The sequence below is a fragment of the Tetrao urogallus genome, assembly GCF_951394365.1.
Source record: "Tetrao urogallus genome assembly, chromosome: Z".
Classification (NCBI taxonomy): domain Eukaryota; kingdom Metazoa; phylum Chordata; class Aves; order Galliformes; family Phasianidae; genus Tetrao; species Tetrao urogallus.
Window position 1 is genome coordinate 16073321 of NC_136816.1, and position 22207 is coordinate 16095527.

A 22207-nucleotide genomic window follows, 5' to 3' on the forward strand; every position below is an offset into this window, starting at 1 on the left:
AAAAATGCTAGCCTTATTTGCTTAGTACGTACCTCATTTACAAGCTGTAGATAGTTCTGGAAGCCAGTATGGGTGGTACATTTAAAAACCTCAAACTGCTGAATAACTGATAGTCATACCAAGGATTTACAAACTGTAGATAGTTCTTTTGGAAGCCAGTATACGTGGTACAGTCAAAAAACCTAAAACTGTTGAATAACTTGAGATATGCAACAGTTCAGACATTTTTTATGCAAGAAGCTGGGTTTGGGTTCATGGCAACTCACAACTCTTAAATTTAAAAAACAAAGAAGCAAGCAAAAGGACTTAATGGGCATCCTTGACAATGAAGTGACTTTCTAATCTTTCATATAACCCTGAAAATGTAATTGTCTACACTTACATAGGAGTAAGAATTTCAAAACTGAAGTCAGTAGAGTATCACCAGTTGCAGGCTTCTGCCTTAACTCATCTGTTTCTGAGATTAGAGGCCAGATTTATTTAACTGTATCATGTTTTGTTCACAAATCTGAGTTTTAAGGGTTAATTATGTCTCATTCGCTGGGCCTCTACTCAAGAGGTTGTCCAGAGCTATAACATTCCATAAAGAGAAGGAAAAGTACTCTGTAAAATTGGCCAGAATCACAAGGCAGTAGAGCTTAAGCTGGAGCTTTTGATGCACTTGGGTAATTTGAAAAATCTTATCTGCTATCATATTAAAGCATGTTTCTTCGTACATGTAAGAAGTACTTTTGTGCATGAATGTGTTGCCACTTTAAGGTTTGAATCCGAAACGACCTTCTGTTTGAAACTGAACTCCCCAGTATAGACCTAAGGCCTATTTTTTTTTTAAAGAACATAAACTAAAACAACTAACCTTTCAAATGGAGAAAAATAGAAATGACTATCCATGATAGAATACAAATATAAAAGCTTATAAACAAATATTTCCCTGCCAGCTGTGACCTTGCAAAAAAAAAAAAAAAAAAAAAAAAAGAGATGGTTTTCCAGCACAATTTTAGCTAAGCTTTAGTCTAGCTTTTTTGAATTGGAAGAAAATATTTTTTTCCTCTGGTTCTCGGGATGTTTTTTTTTTTTTTTTTTTTTTCCCAGTCATTTCTGAGACCTGGATGTCTGCTCCTTGCAATTTTGTGAGCTTTCTTACCTTCTCCAATCTCTCCAGTTTCTGGAAGCACCTCTTTTCTAGCGCAATATTTATGCTCAAGCCATGAAATGATCCCCTCTTTATGTCAGGAGACCCCATCTGATAAATATGTTTTTCTCTTTTCTGTGGCAAACAGACTGAGTTCTGAGAAACCACATGTATCATATACAGGGCTTTGGAATTGTAGAACTAACTTTTGATTTGATGTCTGCAATAGTGATGGTAGCATCTAGTAGCATAGAAAGGCTAAGCTAAATGTTCTGACAAAGATACCTTCTTTGTATCATCTGCCATGATTATTAGAAATAACGAAGAAAGTGTACAGAAACATTCATTTTCAGGGAAAAAAAAGACTACTTCTATCTTATGTGCAAAACAGGACAAGGAAGACATTTTTTAGCAATGTCAGTGAATCTGGGATTCTGGGATAGGGCAGGGGAAAACAAGAACACAGAAAGCTGGAAATGATGAACTTTTTTGGTTTTTTTTTTTTTTTGGTTTGTGACTAAGAGTTATTACCCTTCCTGTTACTCACATTGCTGTTTCACTGAATCAAGTTCTTGCACTTGGGCACAGCACAAGGCACATATTAATAACTAGGAGCCATGACCAATTTTATCAAGAAAAGAGCTTCACTAAAAATGAGTTCCAATACCAGGCATATGCTTCCTCAAACAGCAGTGAGTCAGGGGCACTTTGTGATCTTTGTGAGAGAGTCAGACCTGAATTTCAAATAAAACACGCAGTGCATTTGCTTTCTGAATAATCAGTTTCTTTGAGTGAGTCATCTGCTCTTGGGTTGTAGCCCAAACTACTGATAAAACAGAAGCCTGGAGACAACTAATTCTCTTAGATAATGCCTTAATTAGTGGTTTGTGAAGCACTGGACTGTGCACAAAAGTCACACATACTTCTAAAGATACTTTTGAGGTGAAGCACAAATGCTAGCAAGCAACCAGGGTTCAGATCATTTCTGAATGTAGCAAGGAAGGGGAGATCTTGAAAGTAGCAAAGTGATTATGCCCTGCTTATATATGCAGTGTTATGCAAGTGGTGAGAAACATTTACTTATAAGTATTGCTGAGATTGGAAGCGTGAAGGCCCATCAAAGATTTGTTAAGTAAGTTTTAATTCACTGGCATAGGTGGAAGGGTAAAAAACAGGCCTTAACTTGAACAAAACAGTCAGATTGAATATATTCATGGTGGTTTATGTAAGTTCTTACTCAGTGAGTATCATTTGTTTTGATGCTCTTACAAGGATAAAATCTTCCAGAAGCATCTTTCCAGTCACTACGCCACATTTAAGTTTTGGTTTTTTTTCCCCCCTAAGGGCTAGAGCCCCTAGAACTTCTAATTATTGCTTTTACTTAAAATGGGGACCCTATAAACCATAATTTGCCACCGATGCAGTCATGTTTTCTTTCTAAGCATATGCTATGCTGATGCATAGATGTTTAACCTTGACAGACAAAATACTGGAAGTTTCTGCGAGTATTTCCACAGTGCATGGCTCTTTCATTGCTGGCACAACATCTGGACACTACTCCTTGGCTCTTCTCTGTCATGCAGCTCTGCTTTCTTAATTCCAAGTGCTGGTGCTGCTCTCAGTAAAAGGCATCTTCTAGTTTGAATGAGTTAATTTCTGGGCAAGAATTTTGATTAAGTTTCCTTTGTCTCTCTCCCTATATTACTTCAGAAGTGCTGAATTTAGTCCTGGTTCTTAAGATCAAAGTTTTTGAAACACAAAGTTTTTGCAGGCAGGAAGGCAAGAATAAGCCAACATCCATGAAAAGAATTCAGCAGTTTTAGCTGGACTGTCAGAAATGCTGTCAGAGGCTTGTGTGATGAATGGATGTGTATTCCCAGCACCTGGTGCCTGTTCATTGTTTCATATTCCATACAGACATGGAAATGCCTCCTGCATGTTCCTCTCTCTTTGGGTTCTGTGTCCTGTTATCCCAGCCACTTCTGTTTCCATTTCCTTTCTACTCTGTTCATTGGCAAAGCATCTAGGTGGGACCTTCAGCAAACTGCTGTTTCCAGTGTTCAATTCAAAATGATTAGACATCTAGATTTGGAGACAAATGCTGCATGAGCTTTTTGTTGAAGCAGTGGGTGGAAAAACACGTATTTCTCACTGGCTGAGTTCTCATCATTCATTTCTTTGCCCTTCTCAGTAAGGTCAGACCATACTGAACTCTTTCTTACTGAATGAGAAATACTTCAGATGAGTTACTTCTCATGTCTGTATTGCACTAGAATAGAAACAGTACCCTGTACATATTACTGGACAAATATTCAAGTGATATATACATTTTACTTGCCTGATCTAAGCAACAGTTAAAAGAGCACAACATTTATCTTTTTCATATTCTGTGCTTTTGTTTTATTTTCTTAACAGCCCTCACCCCCCCCCCCCCCCCCATTATTTCTAATGAAGCTGCCCATTGTGCTACCCAGTGCTATTAATTATATAAAAATATCTCACTGTAAAATGCAATGGCTTTCATTATTTATCCCTGATAAAGGGCTGAGGAAGAGGATAACAAAGTGCTTAGTACTTTTTATATCTTGGGAAATATTTACTGTTAATGCTAAGCAAATGTCAGTGCATCAGAAAGAGGCATAATTCCTGTGTTCTGGTTCTAAAGCATTACAGTACAGGGGAAATTCTGACTGGGGAAATTCTAAAAAGTGAATTGGGAAAAATGTTTGTTATTCCTTGATTGTAAAATTCTTGACCATTTTTAAGAGTCTGAGAAATCGACATTGCTTACGAGGTTGCAAGGAGAGGTTTTTATAGGTGAAAGCTTCACCCCCATATGTCCTTGGGGCTTGATTCTTCACACAGCTTAACCTGAGGGCAACTTTGTACCTGAGCAAAACTGCAGAGTCTCATCTGAAGTCTGCATTTGTGATGACAGTGTAAGACAAAGTGATCACAGAATGAAGATTTGTACCACTGCCACTAATAGCTTTAAAAAGCTTGGTCCTTCCTTTCAGTTGTGTAACAAATTAACAGTGTAGGCCCTCCTACTTTATGATTTTAGTTAGCAGGATACCACCTACTGCTACTAAAAAAGCTTGTTCTTGGTTTGCCTGTTTTCTAGCAGTTTAGAAAAGCCTTCATCTGGTAGGCTAGAATATAACAGGAAATGCTAAAAAAAGTAATTCTGAGATCAATACCAGCATCTGGCTGGAACTGCTTCATTGACACTGTCATGTTGTTTATAATAAGTAAACAAAGCTAGCCTCTCCTATTTGATCTTTCTGAAAAGAGTAAAAAAAAGAGCTTTTTTCTTGAACTTTACCACAGCACTGTTCTGCAGTGGGTCAATTCTGTGCTCATATTTAGTTACTTGAAGTGCATGGGCATTGTCTGTTCTCAGTGCAGTCAGCAGTACTTTAGGAAGACAAACTCTTGTCTCTCATGTGTAATAGGACCAGAATGTTTGACTGTGTTTCACAGACATAGATACACCTGAGAATAAGGAATGCAACTTTAGCAGATATATTTTTCTAAGCAACTTTAAATTTGATTGCCAGTATGGCTTGCACAGAGTATAGAAAGCTCATAAAAGGAATGGTTGTAATACATGCTTGATCTGGGCTTTTATTATGATACAACCCATGAGGAAGTTTGTAACGGAGGACAAAACATACAGATATAAAAACAAAAAGTAAGTACTAAATGCTGTGCGGAGAGGAAAAAAAGCACAATTGTATGACAGTTTGTCATGTTTCCTGCCAATGGCAGGCTGTAGGCCTAACCCTTACATGTATTTTACAGTTCGTGTATGCTAACATGTCCTTTTTCAGGTAGACTTATATGAAAGTCCTGCCTTTAAAGAATGGACAGAAAAAGTATTCTAATTAGTCATGTTTGCCCTAAGAGTCAGTACCAGAAGAACATTTTCTTCAAAATGACAAAATGTAAAAAATAGTAAAAAAAAATATCAGAAAAGTGACCGTAATTGTAGTTCATTATTTTAAAGCCGTTGATAATGAATGATACAGATGGGGAAGAAGCTTTAAATGGGAATAAGATGATAAAATCAGTCATTTATTTCCTTATATAATTTAAAACTTGCAGTGTTAACAACAACCCTGATCTAAAAAATTTCTGGCATGTTTCTCCAGCTTATTTTCCTGGTGCAATTCAGAGGACTATGAGAGTTCTGGGTCTTACAGAACAATCTCCCAAGGCATTCCAGAGCATCCAGCACCTAGGGAATATGGACTGTGCTAACTCTGTGCTTGTGCCAGGGCCTTGCTTCTTCTCCTTGGGTAACTAGTGCTTCCATAGGATTTACATCCAAAGAGTAGTAGAGAAGTGGGGAAAAAACAAGCAAACAAACAAACAAACAAACAAAACCCCACAAAATTTAGGAGTAAAATTGTTCAGAAACATTATTCTAAAAGGTGATACCGTGTATCATAAAAAGACTGAAACACGGTGGGTCATGTTGCTGTTACAACAGATGCCATTTTGGGTTGTCATTACAGAAAAGCTGTGCCCAGGCATTTTGTTTTTCCCTTTTTACCAACTGTTTAGCTATACAGTAACAGCAGTGGTAGAGAAAAACAAGATATTGTTTTTTGCTTCATTATTCAATATGTCTGCTTTAATGACAAAGCTGTTGTTGCACATGTTGACTCAAACCAAACCTTCTGAGGTTCTGTTCTTTTCTGTTTCAAAATAGCATCTTGGCACTTCTTCGTTCTTTGTTTATGGATTTTCCCCACTGTTTCCAATGGCTAGTAGTTACTAATATGTTAGTACTTCCATTGCTGAATGTGCAAAATTATGGGGTTTTATATGTGAATAAAGATTATAGGCTCAAATCATGCTATTTATTTGCTGTCAACAATTCACATGATGTGCGGTTGTCTTTTAAAAAAATTGCTGGGACAGCCTGTCCAAATGTAAACAAGGAAGAGCAAGTATTGAAATTTCTGTAAGATCCTCTTTCTGAGTTTATATTTCTTAACCAGACCAGTTTAACTTTCCATATCCTTTTTTTCCCTCCCCCTTATCCTCTTCCTCTCACTTTCTTTCCTTGACATTTGCTGTATAGAGAAAGAAAATTAAAAACCCGTCAGTAATGCTCAGGATTTGACTGCTACATTATCACTACATGAAATCCAGGAAAATTATTTTTCAGCACTTTGCATTTTCTTTGAAACCTGAATTCAGTAATAGAACTAATTTTTACGTGTTGAATTATATGTGAGACAAAGTATGTAGGCCTGTCTCTGAACTAATCTGCATGACATAGAAACTGATTTAAGTCTAACAAACACAGACACATCTTAATTTTAGTTTGTACCAAACAATATCCACAGCAGCAGTATGGACAGTAGGAGATCCCTGAGATCATCCACTTCCCCATCACGCTGATAAGATGATGACGCCAAGTACAGGGCTGAGTCGAAGGAGATAAATTTAGCTGTGCTATACTTGAGGCAGTAGTGTTTGATTACAGAGATCTCAAAATGGAGTTGTGTATGTGGGTTGCATATTTCACAGATGTATGAGATGCTTTGGGGAACATTTATTGTTCATCTGGGATACGCCTGCCTTGACCCATAGGCAGATAGCATTCAATAGCAGAACGTTCTCCTACTAATGTACAAGGAATAGTATGTCCACCGTACTAATTGTCCCAGAGAACATCCTCTATTCTTTTTCTCAATTTCAGATATTTTCAAATGTCTTTACACTCTCAGTCAACTGTTTTCCTGAAATTATACAGTGAGAAGTATTTTTCCCCTAACTTTAGTTCTCGCTACCCATCCCTTAGGTAATTAGGTTAAATTGAACCAAGACCACATCTTAGTCTGGGGTGACATGTGAGACAACTTATGGAACGTCATGGCCATGGATTTATGATGAGCTTGTATAACACACTGAAAGGGATTTTTGAATGTGCAAAGATGAATGAGGCTGTAAAATGAACTCATAGCTGCAACCGAAATGGTATTTTGGAGAAGGCAGCTCAGTACTTGCACAAGGACTACTGCTCCATGTCTTGGAGGGTGCCCCAGCACTGGGAACCCGTGCAAGTAGCTCTGCCCGTATCTGCTGTTCCTGCTGTGCAAAGGTGGATACAGTGCTGCAGTACAAATTTAGATTTTCAGACTATTTATGAGGAAGCCAACTGGTACTTCCTCCTGAGCTGTAACACCACGAGTTTCCGTTCTGCACCATGTCCTGCACAGGCTGTACTGAGAGCTGCATGTCTGTTTACAAAGCAGGAAAAAAACCTGCCTGAAAATCTCAAACAAACAGAGCTCTACATATTGCAGAAGTCTCTTTTAATTAAGAGTAAATTGATCCAGAACTCAAGGGCTGGAGTCTCTCAGGCTGTTCTTTAGTAGGTGAGAACTGAGAGAAAAGTTGCTTTTTTTTTTTTTAATTAATTATGTCAGGAAACATTTGTGGTTCACTCATAAGAAAGAATGTTTGTTTGTTTGCCTATCAGTAACAATACTGACATGAACTCATGGTAGAAGCTCAACAAGCACTGTTTAAGATAAAAAGAGAGTCAAAATTTTATAACTGTTGCTGCTGAGTGTTGTTAAATTTCTAAATTGTTTTACCTGGCATTTTCTTAGATTTACTAAATTGCTTACTTCACTGTTAGAAAGTCCACATACTTTCAGCGAATTTACTTTTTAAACTACAGAAGCGTATTTTTTTTTCAGAACTAGAAGCAACAGGAACTGACATTTAAATAGCTCCAGATAGATATCGTGCAGAGAGAAGTGTAATATTTGCAATTGTTATGTCTGTCATCTGAAACTTCACACATCCTGTGCATATAACAGATTGGTCGTTGGGGCTTGAATCTACCAACATTACGGAACTTCTCTGCAACATGTAACCTCAGCAGACTGCCAGCTTTTTTAAGACTTCTGATCGTGTCTGTCATTGTCAGGAACCCTCTGATTTATATAAGACAGTGTAAAGTGCTTGGGCTTAGGACCTTACCAGTGGCAACACTGTTTTAGAGAAAGAGATAGGAAAATATTTCTAGTGAGAGGATGAACACATTTAAATATAATTAAGAAATTGAATGTCTCATTAGATATGTCTAGCATGAAATTCATGCATATGTAAGAATGTTTCTAATAAATCCAGAATTGAAATTATGTTGTAATTCTGCACCGCAGCTTAACATTGGAGTTCAGTTTATAGTTTGTCACAGTCCATGTAATTTGGCCAACATGGGTTAATCATACAGTTTGTTTGCAGGTCATTAAAAAAAGTGGCAGGAATTTTCCAAAGAATGTGGGAGAGCTGGTCAACCACAGGCTGTAAAGCTAGTGTTAGCAGGATGTGGGCTCTGCCAGGCATCTTTGAAAGTTCCAGCCAACACCCTTTGACTCAGTTATAAACCCCTGCTACTTTCACCTTAATGTGAGGCCATTTATTGGAGCTCCCTTACGCAAATACAAGCAGATAGCTCTCCCCTGGTTATTTTGAGCTACTCTTGTTGCAGAGCAAACAAAAAAAATCTATTTCCCATGAGGAGAGTCATGTTAAATGAAACCCTTGCATATTGAAGAGTCATCACAATGCAAAAGCCATGCTGCATTTCAGTTGGCCTCTACTGCTTGAATAACCTCTCTGGCCTGCCAACTGTAATTTAGAATACCTTGAGGCTGCTGTAATTTATGCTGACCAGTGTGAAATTGCTCTTCCCTGCTCAGTCCTCCTAGTTGGAGGGAAGGTCCTTGCTAAGCATGCCCACATGAAGATTTCCAAAGCACTGAATCATGGAGAAGGGATAGAGTATTTTCCTGAGTCATGATGCCACTCTGTTTGCCTTCCAGTGTTTTGATTTACTCCAACCACGTGACTTCTTTTGAAACGTGTTATATGTTCAAGGTTTATCTGAATAATGAGCTGTTTGCAATGCAGAGTGCATCTGACCATTAATGCTCACCTTCAGTACAGCTGCCATGGCCTTCGAAGTATTATTTTTATGAAGGCATCTATAGCCACGTATAAAAGTAAATGGAAGCCAGATGTTTGTTTTTAATCAAATTATGCTTTTTCACTCTTTGATTTATAGCTTTCAGAAAAACAATGTAATTACCATTATTATCATAATTGTTATCATCATCATTAAGTACTTTTAAAAGAATGGAAAATGATGCCTCTTTTTAATACATTGTTAGGCAGCTGAAGTATATTATTTGATTGTGACTTTTTTTTTTTTTTTTTATAGTGGACAAAATTCAGTGTTTCATATATTTCAAACACCACTCAGTTTCTGAACCAGCATAGACATAAGGATTTACTTGTGCTGATTTGGAAATTATGACAGCCTAAAATTATAAAAAGACAAGTTTATGATTAGCCTGTGATTTATATATGTTCTATTTGAACTACTTAAATATGACTATTGCTATAGGAATGCAGTGTAAAAACACAGCATTTTGATATACTTTATTAGCTGGTTTTAGTTTATTATTAAACACTGTAATAAAACTGTTAAGAGATATATTGTCACTGCATTTTATCCAGAAAAATGATCTTAACACTGATCTTTGATCTTAACACTGTAAGCCAAGCCACAGGAAAAAATACTGATTTATCAACTTTCAGGTCTGTCCCAGGTACTCTAAAGGAACCTGATTCTCTCTGCTACATATCAGATACTGCTTACACTAGGTTTCCTAAAAATGAGTCTTCTACTTGTCACTTCTAAAAATGTTTTAAATTAAAAAGACTCTTCAAAATCTGCATATTCATGGTAAATAAACTTAATTTAAAGGTTGAATGACAAACTGGTTGTCACTGCTTCCCCAGCCAAAACTGCACATCCTGTGGACTTACATGTCCTGTATCAGGTTGGTCTCTGTGATGTATGTATGTGGCATTAAGATGTGTTGTTTGGTGGCTTTTAGGGTTTTTATTTCCCAATTCAAAGTACATGAAACAACATGAAAGCTGCATTGACAGTATTTTTGTAAAATGAAATAGAACTATGGTATGTCCTCACAGGTGGCATTTGACTAGTGTTAAATTATTGTTGACAGACTGTAGATGATGGGGAGTCAGATCTGATGTTCTTTTATCACTAATTGTTCTTTTATCACTAATTGTTCTTTTATCACTAATGACTTTTTGGACTCCAAAACTCAGTCTGCCTGTTTCTGGATATTGACTTGAACATGCATAGCTGGAGTAGTGCAAAACAGAGGTAGATGTTTTGGACAGTACAAACATTCTTTTTTTTTTAAACTGCAGCTACACTTTTTTTTTTTTTTCCCTTGAGTTTCTGAGGGATTACTTTTTCCATTAAATTTTATTATGCAGTTTGTATTGTATGATACTGTAGGTGATTATGGCTAGACACAAGCTTTCTTGCGATCAGAGACATTGACAGGTAAGAACCAAGCAAATGCTAAGTAGGAGGCAAAACATCAAATCGGATAGGCTTGACTCTGTAAATTGACTGTAAAATGTTTAGCAAGCACTCACAAGAGTACAGAGACTTATCTACATTACACCTCAGAGGCTTGATTGGGAAAGAACAGCTCAAGCACAGACCTAAATGCTAACATCTTTCATTGTAATGCATTTGTTTTAAATATTCTTTTGTGTTTTTCCCTGAATTTCTGGGAATTAAAGTGCCTGGCCATTTTGTGTCTGGATCCTCTTTTAATATCAGAAAATGAGAAATGCGGGACCTTATCATTGTGGAATACCCCTAAAAACATCTAATCCCTTCTCCAGTAATGCCTATGACAGGTTTCAGACAATTTTTCTTGAAATTCTCTTAAAAGAAGAAGAAAAAAAAGTGTGCAGAGAGCCAGAGTACCATTCAGAGCCAGAGAACTATTCACAAGCAGTGTTGCAGATCTGTGAGAGATGAAAAGCTGTTTATACATCATTCCCAACAGATTTTTGTTCAGTCAGAAACATTGTACACTATTCCCCCCTTCATAGTTCTTGTTCAGGAAGCTTTTACTCACATTTAGATCTGGGTGTAATTTAAGGCCCACAGCATGTATTTTGCAGCAAGGAAAATATGTTAGAACATGGAGAAGGTGTTATTCTTTTGCAGTTTGTCTGCATGAATTTTGCCTGTTCCTTTGCCTAATCGTGATTGCCGATACATGACATGTCTCTTTACAAAGAAATAGAACAAATCTAAACAATTTGTTTCTGTCTTTCTGAGGGAAATATGTTTATAAGGCTTCTTGTAGCCTTTGCTGCTCTCCTGTGAACTGCCTTCTTCCTTTTTACAACACTGACTAGGTCTAAATGATTACTTCATAAGTGTTGCAGCATATGCTGCTGTTCATACATCAACACATGATATCTACATTCTTTTCAGCAGCATGAGGTTATGACTCATGTCTGTTTAATGTGATGCACAGTAATTACCAGATTATTTTCTGCAGAATTAAGAACTAGCCATAGTTCTAGTAGGAATATAGTAGGTTTTCCAGATTTACTTTATGTTGCCTTACATTTTGTAATTCAAATACTGCCAGAAGTGTCAAAGTTTATAAACTAAATCTGTAAGCTCACAAAAGATTGAAATCAGTTGTATTTGATGCATTCTCATTCCAGAAAAGTATCTTGATTTTTCCTTTTGATTCTCATCAGTTTAATGTTCTTTGTGTCTCATACTAGTTCAGTTGCATCTGCTCAAGAGGCCTATGTTGATTAAATCATTTTGTTGTCTTATCTGACATTTGCAACAACGTTAGTACATGTCCAGTCATCTCAAATTTCCCTATTTCAAGATATATTGAAAACAAATGTCAACAGGCTAGCTGTGTTTTCAGGTCAGTTTTTCAGAATTCTTGGATGAAACATATCAGTAAGTCATGACTTTAAAATGTCTTTCAAATATTGTTCAACATCTTCCTTAGTTATTAATGGACTGGAAAATATTACATTTACTTCATAAAATATGAGTCTGGAATAAGGAGTTTCCATTCAGATTTACCACAACACAAAGCTGAGAAAGAAGTCTATTGAATTTCAGTTATAATTCAGAATGTTATTGACATCTGAGGTCTGTTCTGGAAAAGTAACATGGTATTCAGTAGGGACATGTAGAAAGAGTCTTGCCAAGTATGATTTGCTATGCAGAAATAGAATGGGGAATAACGGGCTGTTAACCAGTTCTGCGTAAAAAGATCTCATGCATAGCATATTGCGGACAATAAATTGAGTGTATGTCAACATTACTGTGCTGTGGTACAAAATGGAAGTATGGTGTTGGCCTATATGTAAAGCCTCTTACTCTTAAGTACACATAAAGCTCTTCTGCTTTAGCCATCTACTGAAATGAAATGCTGTCGAAGGTTTAGGGCCCTGCAATTGAAGAAATGTGAATAAAGCTGAGTGGTCAATGAGATTCACAGTTTTAAGTGTAAAATACTCTCAGATAGTGAATAGAAATGTAAAATCTGAAAGAGAACAAGTTGCTTTTTTTGAGGAAGCCTGGAGTGTATGAAAACAGATTGTAATCTAATTTGTCTATTTTCACTTTTTATCTTTGTTTTATCCACTCCATAAAGAAATTCGTGAGTGAGCATGACTAAATGATTCAAGCTCTGACTTTTGTTACTTGGGTTTTTCAGTATACAGACATCTTTTGTTCACAGAGGTGACGAAATACAAATGAGTGCTAATTCATTGTCTGACCTTTGTCTTTTACCTTCTTGACGTAACATGACCAATATGAGCAAACTCACACAGTGCAACAAGTCCCTGTTCTGGAGTGGAGCCTTCCCCACAGTTCCACTATTCCTAGAGGAAGGGAGAAGTGTAAGTGCGGTCGAGCTTCACACCTGGGATTAAATAACAGCGATGGAAAAATAAAAATAAATAATGTATTTTTAAAAGCAATAATAACAATAATATTCTAGGTCTAGATCCGGAGAGAAACTCACAGTAAATAAAAGTGAGGTAGATAGGTACCTGTTGACAAAAGTAGAAGAGAGCACTAGGTGAAAATGTTTTTACAAGCTTAACTTTCTGTAGTTTAAAGCTGCCTTTGAAGGAAGATTTGATTGGAAATCAAACATTCCAAAAGAAGAATAAAACTGTCTTCAGTGCACTGAAGTATTTGAAAAAATTCTTGCTTAGAAAGGAACAAGATATGTCAGAACTTGCATTCAGTATGTTCTGTAATTTTTTTAAAGAAGTCCGTAATTCTTTGGCAATTTTCATATTTTGCTTAAAAATTGTTCCAGTATACATCATGTTTGTTATTTTTTCTTTTTTATAATAAAACTATTCAGAGAATTAAAGGATGGTCTCCCATATCTTATGTAGCTGGAATCCTTTTCCTTGTATTAGGGAATGTTGTAGATTAAGAGATCATAGAAAAGTTTACAGAAGGCTTAAGTAGCATACTTCATCCCCTTGAGAAGAAAGCAAATGTATGCATTCATTTTATTGATTAAGAAGAAATTAAAAAATAAAAAAAAAAAAGAAAACCAAGGATACACCCTGATTCTGGCTGTCCAACCAAGGTTATCTTAATAAATAGAATGACTAAAATATATATAACTATTTGAGATGTTGTCTTTTCTAAAAAGAACATTAGTTTATTTGTATCCTTATTTAAAAGTTCCAGCTTAGTTTTTATGTACATTGATGTTAATAGAGAAATAATATGTATATTGAAGGTATTTTTCATCATTCTGGTCCTGATAAAAATACATAGAGTGAATGTGTTATTGCTTTGTACTGAAGGCAAGGGAAAACCTAATTTGATACTCGGTGTTTTGTTTTGCTGGTTTTGTTTTTGTTTTCTATTTGACCATTGCACCAAAAGAAATCTAAAGTAAGATTTCTAGATTTGTGTATTTTCTTGCCCATGTAACTTTTCAGGTTTTTTTAGAGCAAGTGCCTAGGTTTATGCTACTTTTGTTCTCTGAGCATAAAGGAATGCTCACAGAAACATTCCAAGACATTTTCAGATAGCTATTTAACAGCATGTGTGATCTCTGAAATACAAGAATGTATCAAGTTGAAAAAGATAAGATTTCTGATTGTAAATGCGGTTTTAGAGAACATGTTTCTGTTAAGATTCTTGGTTTCAGTCTAATCCCTAAAAGTAGTATAGACTGTGGTATTAGGCCTTCACATCTTTATTCTATTTGGGTCAATTCAAAGATACGTTTGGGAACAAAAAGTTAGTTTCATATTTAAGAAATATTAAAATTAGATTAAATAAACTAACAGTGAAGCCAGCAGGCCAGTGGAGGTGACTTCTACTCTTCTCAGTACCGGTGAGGCCACACTGGAGTCTTGTTCCAGTTCTGGATCCCTTGGTCTGAGAGAGACCTACTCATACTGGACAGAGACCAATACAGGGCCTGGAGCACCTCCCCTGTGAGGAGAGGCTGAGAGAGTGGGACTGCTCAGCATGGAGAAGAAAAGGCTCAGTGGGATCTCATCCATGATCATAAATCCCTGAATGGAGGATGCAGGAATGACAGAGGAAAGCTTTGTTCAGTGGTGCCCAGTGCCAGGAGCAGAGATAGTGGGCACAACTTGGGCAATTCAGAGAAGCTAACTTCCCTGTTGCTTACTTACTCGCTCACTGATGTTATCAGGCAGTATTTCAGCCTGTTGTCTCACTAAGCCTGTGCCTTCTGAAGAACAGTCAAACAAGGTATATAGGATTCTGCTGGAAGTTATTTTGTGATTCACTGAATATGCCAGACATGCTCTGGGAGTGACAAAGAACTAAATCCCAGGGACCTGCAGGACTTTCTGAACAGATTACTAATAGCATGCTCACCTGACCAAAGGGTAATGTATGCTAGTGAGACAAATACCCTGGCTCTTCATAGATGTGCATTACACCAGCACTGGAGAAGAACTTATTTAGCTGAGCTGACCTGAAAAACAGAAGGGCTGGGTAAGTTACACCCTTTTAATAAGGAGAGCATACTGACTAGACATACTGACTCCTGAGCTGTCCCTTGGGCTGCTCAGTTTTGCGTCATCTCCAGAGTAGGTCAGTGGCACTAAAGCACATACTTACATCAAGGGAGTTCTCAGCAAATCCTGATCAGTCATACAGTGGAGATCTCTAACTATCATCTCCATATCTTCAAGTTATAGTCTTATATGTGTAATTTTTTTTTTTTTTTTTTTTTTTTGTAATAAGTCATGTTCCTAGCACATCTTTATAAATAATTGTAACTATAATAAATGGAAAGAGAACATTTTTTTTTTTAAGTGGCAAGACGGAAGCATTTGGCTTCATTGTACAAATGACATATAATTTCCAGCAACTTGAGAAGAATCTTGCCTTTAAGACTTGTTCATTTATTTTAAAAATATATTTCTCATAATTTAATTTATGGTTTTAAGAACTAAGTATAGAAAATTGCAAAATGACCTTTTAGACCTTTGTGACTAAGTATGATCACATTAAATGAAGAAAGCTTGCATAGAGTTGGTTAAAATATAATTTGTTCTATTGCAACAGTTTAAATCTCTGAAATATTGCTCAGGCTAAAATATAATATGCATACTTCTAAGGTACAAATGTTATATTCCTTAATGTATGATAAGGAATAAATCCAGAAGAACCCAGTGCATATTTTTGAGATTACTGTGGGAATAGAGTTAAAGGAAGTATGGGATAGCTGAATGGACAATGAGATTGAGAACTAGCTGACTAGCAGAGCTCAGAGGGTTGTCATCAGTAGCACATAGTCGAGTTGGAGGCCTGTAGCTGGTGGTGTTCCTCAGGATTCATTGCTGAGCCCGATCTTGTTCAATGTCTTCATTAGTTGACCTGGATGAAGGGATAGAATGCACTCTCAGAAAGTTTGTTGATAATACAGAGTTGGGAGAAGTGGCTGATGCACCAGAAGGCTGTGCTGCCATTCAGTGACAGCTGGACAGGCTGAAAGTTGGGCAAAGAGGAAAACAATGATGTTCAATAGGGGCAAGTGCAGAGCAGCTGTAGAGCTGGAGAGAAATAACCACATTCATCGGTACAGGTTAGGAGATGATCTGATGGGAAGGAGTTCTGCGGAGAAGAACCTGAGTGTTCTGATGGACAACAGGCATATTGTGTGAAGTTCTAGGCTCCCTAGTTCAAGAAAGACAGGGAACTACTGGCTATAGTCCAGCAGAAGGATACAAAGATGTAGAGGAGCCTGGAACAACTCCATTATAAGGAAAGGCTTAGAGACCTGGACTGTTCAGTCTATAGAAAACTGCTTATAAATAGCTAATGAGTGGGCATCAAGAGAATGGGGCCAGACTCTTTTCAGTAGTGCCCAACAACAGAACAAAGACCAACAGGCACAAACTGAAATACAGGAAGTTTCATCTGAACATGAAAAAAACTTTACTGTGAGGGTGATAGAGCACTGAAACAGGCTGCCCAGAGAGGTTGTGGAGTCCCCTTCTCTGGAGATACTCAAAAGTCACCTGGTCACTTTTCTGAGTAACCCACTGTAGGGAAACTGCTTTAGCAGGCAGTTGGACTACATGACCTCCTTCCAATCCCTATGATTCTATGATTCATTCATTTGATTCTTTGATTCTGTGATTTGTATTTTGTAAAGTGTATTCTTATTTACTAATGGCTTGTGTTTATAAAGAGCATTTTTTCCCATTTTTTTCATCAGGTGCTTCATTCCAAATGCATATGCTGCTCTCTTCACTGCTGCACTAGTGCCGTTAATGTGCTTGGTGGTGGTTTTCGTGGTGTTCATTCATGCCTACCAAGTGACCCCACAATGGAAAGCTTACGACGATATTTTCAGAGGAAGAACGAATGCTGCAGGTAGGCTACATCAGCTACCCCTGAGCAAAGAAGTCAGACTTTCAGCATGATGCTGAAAGTTCTCTCCTATCCAAAAAAACCCACCAGAAGCCACTGCTCAATAAATACCAAAGCACTTCGATAAGATTAAGCATGCTAGTTGTCCGTTTTTAGTCTGTGGATGTATTTTCATGATGAAAGTTATGCAAGTGCTGAGCTGTCTTACCAAAATGAAAAAAAAAAAAAAGTGAAGCCTATACAAGAAATTAGTACCGCTTGTTTTGTCTAGTTTGGTAATGAACATAGAACTAAGTAAGCGTGCTGTCCTGCATGGTTGTGCCTGATGCCAAATAATACATTTGTAAGGAGGGAAGAGGCTGGGTGAGGAGTAGCATCGTTTTCTGGGCTGTGCAACAATGGTCAAGATACTGAGCAGTGCCTGGCCCTTGCTTTACAGTATGTCCTGCAGCTGTGTGGGTCTGTGGGCTGCATGTTGGAGTACTTGGAGTTAACATTACTGTTTTGAAATTTCTTAGTGCTTCGCATAACTGAAATGTGCTTGAAAGAAAAGATCTGTCTCATGCAAAACAGGATGTATTGGTCTGTTTGCTCGGCTGCAACAATTGAAAATACAATTACATTCCCAAAATAAATTTGCAGCAGTTCATACCAATTCTGAATAATATGATACTCTGTGGAAAGCTTAGAATAATTCTTTTGTTTTCACGCAGTTCTTGAAAAAATAAATCTGTTTTATAAACAAGGACAAATATGTAGATTTTAGTAGAAATGTGTCTATTTTCTTAGTGACTAAAGGAAGACAGATTTTACAGTCTTTCAAAGAGTCTGGAATCATTTTTCCCAATTTGTTAGATGAATATCATCTGAACTTAAAAGGGACAGTGTATTATTAAAAAATTCCATTCAGCAGTCCAGTGCTTGTAACTGTTTGGATTTATAGACAAGCTGTATTTTCAAATTTGCAGTTGTAATTATAGTATGAAGCCAGGAGATGTTTTATTTTGAACATTTTTTTTAGAGATCTATTCATTTTATGAGAAAATGAAAATGAATATAAAGCACTTATTATTCAGGCATTTCTTCAAAATTGAAGTGACCAAGTGTCAGCTTTATTAAGAGCTATATATGAGTTTGTATAAGGTCTGCTTATAAATATGATACTCAAGACTTTACTTGCACTTTATGCTTTTATTTCTTTCTGATATAAAGGGGACTGCCTGGAGCAATCACAAAGGTGGCTGTTTATTCAGTGTTGAATAATAAGGTCTATTTATTTATAAATAACTAGGGTTTTTTTAGTATCTCTAAGGATGAAGATTCCATATCCATATACTGAAAGGTAATGTTTGTCTCGGGGCAATTAAGCCAAATTGAAAAACCACACTGTATTCTGAAACAGTAACATTACCATAAGCAAAGACTTGTAAGTGTGGATTCTTTAGATGACTGCGTAAACTGCTGGAAAAACCTCCTAAACTATGTAGAGCTAACCTGAAGTTCCAAATTTGTGATCTCTACTTGAGGAAGGTTATTGCTAACTTTAATAGAAAATTAATAATAGGAACAGTTAAATGTATCCTCATATGCAGTCTATACTGTTATCTTCAAATAAAATGGGATGCTAAAAATTTACATATATTATTACTCTCTTTTCTCCCGCTGTTGGAAGATTCTCATGCTTACCTGACAAAGAAGTTTCATCTTGTCTCCTCCAGCTATCAAAATAAATTCTGTCTGCTGTCAGAAAATATATTCATGAACATAGGCAGCTCTATGCTTTATTATTTTATTCTGTCTGTAGGAGGAAAGTGTTTGTTACCCATTCGTAGATTAGTTACAACTTATTAGTTGTACCTCCTTTTCTGTCATGTGTATGTTCTTCCTCTTGAGCAGAGTCACATCTCTTCCACTGTATTCTGGTAGATTTCAGGCTTTAAAGAAAATAACACAGCATAAGGACAGTTAGGTCAGCACGATTCTGCTCTCAGTAATCATTGCCATCTCCTTTGCCAGTGGTCTGTATCTTCCCATACAGCTTATCATAGTTTTTTTGTGTGCATGGAATAGCTCTTTAAAAGCTTACGATTATAAATAATGTTGTACTGGAGAGTAAAAAGGAATTAATATCATTTGCTAGCTTCTATTTTGTGGAATATGCAGCGTGCACACTTTTCACTTCCCTGCCTGGAGCACTAGATAAGTGAGTTTGCTTTCTCTGTTTTTTACAACTGCAGCATCACTCTAATACTAGCTGTGCTATTTCACGCTGTGGTTGATGCAGCTTGCTCAGGGCAGGGAATTTTTCTTCACAATAGAGTGCTAGAAGAAAGGGCAATGGAAGAGTCAAGAATGAATTATCTTTTAAAACAGCCAACGCTTCTTCCTTAAAAAAAAAAAGAGTGCTGGAAAATAGTGTGAAATCTGATTTAAAGAAGATGTCATCCTGAACCCCAGTGTCCTCTTTCAAATATATGCATTAGGCTTGCTGGAAAAGAGGCTCCAGTTTGAACTAAATCAGCCTGTCGGCTTTTCAGCAAATATGTTTTATTGACTGATTATTCTTCTATATATAGAAACCAACTTCTCAAAAGTTAGCCTTGACAGCAGCCAAGTCAGGAGCATGCATTAGATAAACAGCCTCTGGGTGAACTAATATTTAAGTTTGTGGCAAGAAAGACTGTTTTTGAAAGATCTCAGGTGGTCTGAAAGCAGGATAGCTGTATTTGGCTGTAATAACAGGAGGTTGGAATAGGGCTATATAAATAGGGGACTGTTTTTTTCTTGACAGTCCTAATATGCAAGTACAAAAATTGGAAATAAAAAAGATAGTAGTCCAGTATTTATTGTTTTCCTTTCCAACTGTTTGTTAACTTTTCACAATTTTGCAAAGATTTGAAAATATAAGGAAAAAAATTTAGTTGAAAAATCACCTGTATTTTTGTTCTAATAATACCATCATTAATGGATGATCTCAATTTCTGGAACATCATAACTTAATTTTCATGCCCTAGGCATAAATAGTGCAGTAGACTGTTCTTGATTCAGGTATCATGACTGAAAATGTGCCAGAAGAAATCTAAAGATTAAAACCTTTTGTTGCCATAATAGAACTTTATGAAGAATACCTTAAATATTTAGCTTTAAAACTATAACTACCTTTTCATGTCTTCCCTACTATAAATTTCCTTAGTATATTTGTCATCCCAGCAGTACTCAGTTCCAGCCACAACACATCATTCTGGGTAACCCATCTATATCTACTACCATGTGATCCTCTCAAGAAACAAGCCATCCAAAATGCAAGTGCAGGACATTCCAACCATGCTTCTGCACTCAGGAAATTTTGCTGAGGACTGGGATTTTGATTTGAAATGAGAATATACATCTAAACTTGTTGTTACATGTATTCTTTATCCTGTAAGCTTGCACACTACAATCTTTATCTTGAATTTTAAGATACACATCATCTACCTGAAAGAAGCAAAATGGTGAGTGCCGAGAACGCTTTCATCCAGAGATGACAATATGGATCTAGGAATCAGGAGCCAGGTGCTGGCCACCTCAGTGTTCACAGTATTCATCACAGTTTTATTTTGGATAATATTTTAGTTTTTGTATTGCTCAAGGGGCTTTTCTTTTTTGCAATTAGGAGAAAAACAAATTTTTGCCTCTGAGGCTTTTAAAAATATAGCTAAAGACAAAATACACAAGCATAATTACAAGCTGAAATCAAGAACAAAGATCTGAATAAGATAACTTAAAATAATCACCTGCCTTCATGCAATTTAAATTGTGTTTTTACTGTGCTTCACATGCTCAAATTAGCTTTCTTCCTTTAAAGAATTCTGCAGAAACAAGTTAATTTGCATGATTTATGCCTATATAGTTGTGAACTTAGCATTCATTTACCATCTGGCATAATACTTTTAAATAATTTTATTGTATTAAGATGAGGAGGTACATTTTCTTTTCTTCTTGGATTTGCCATGGTATGTGCCATGTTCTTTATACAGCATAAGTTGTAATAAAATAAAATAAAGCCTAGACTTTCATTTGATTATACATGAAGTATCTTTAAGATTTGTAAGAAAGTTTGTCAAAAACCTGAAATTATATGTGAATGTTGAAGTAGCCTGTATTTTATGCTTTTTAACAGTGACATAGTCTCTATTCTTCTCGTGTGTGTGATAAGTATTTCTCTTCTTTAATTTCAGAGTAAAAAACCAAAAACAAACAAACAAACAAACAAACAAAAACACACACACAAAAGTAGCAGAGTAAAAAAAAAAAAAAAAAGAACCAAAGATAATATTTTATCAGGTTTGCTACTTTATATTTTTGCAAATTATCTCTGAGCAATTTTTTCGAGTTGGATTTCGTGAACATTTATTGCCAGCTTTCTAGTCTGCAGTATCGAATTGTGTTAAAGTCTGCACGTCTTTACCATTTACAATCTGGAATCAGAGGTTTTGTGTTGGGTTGTTGATTGCATGGTGGTGTCGGAATTTTCTCCTTTGAGCTCTATGAGGAAGTCTTGTTAACTTCTTTATTTTGGCCACAAAATCCTGTTACCAAACTCCTTGTCAAAAAGCAGTAGCTGTCAAAAGAAATCAAAAAAGGAGCCAGCAGGACTTGGAACTCTGTCATTAGTTTCAGAAAAAGATTTTTGTGGCATTTTTGTAGTTATGATCCCTGACTTGTTAAGCAATAGTCTGTAAATGTTTTACTGAGATTAGGTCTCCCACGAAACAGTGACAGTCTGAGTAGTTACACATTCTTCTGAGTCATCTAGGAAAAATGTTAGGTAAGATTATCCAGGTTTTGTAGCAGGTCTGCATGTCTAGCCAAGAACTACGAAAAGCAATTAAAGTTGTATTATCATCTTAAAAACTTGAGGAGTATAAATATAGTAAATATTGATAGTAAACTCAAAAGATCATTAAAGCTGTATTATTTAATTGATTCTTTTATTGATCTTTCCATTTTTAGGGAAAAAAAGCAGTTCAGGCAGTAGACACACTGTGAGCCAACACAGTGGTAAAAATACTTTTTGATATGTTAGCAATGTGCAGTATATTCTTTATTTTTCATTTTTAAGTCATTTAGGTGGATGCAAACACTTGTTCAGCTTTATACTTCAGAGTTTAAATATTTTCTAATATTTCCAGGCTTATTAATTTCTATTTCATTTACACTTTTCACTGTTAGATTCTTATTCCTGGGAAATGCTGTCTCTAACAGGTAATAAAAGAAAGAAGAAA

General features: G+C 36.3%; 1 protein-coding gene across 1 annotated transcript in view; it reads left to right on the top strand.

Annotated features, from left to right (window-relative positions):
- ADGRV1 (adhesion G protein-coupled receptor V1) overlaps positions 1-22207 on the top strand; it is a gene marked incomplete at both ends in the record, with an annotated part of 250885 nt that overhangs the window by 184220 nt on the left and 44458 nt on the right. The window contains one exon of the mRNA XM_079548227.1: positions 16789-16946. Coding sequence (XP_079404353.1) covers positions 16789-16946 — 158 coding nt within the window. The remainder of the gene's footprint in view (positions 1-16788; positions 16947-22207) is intronic.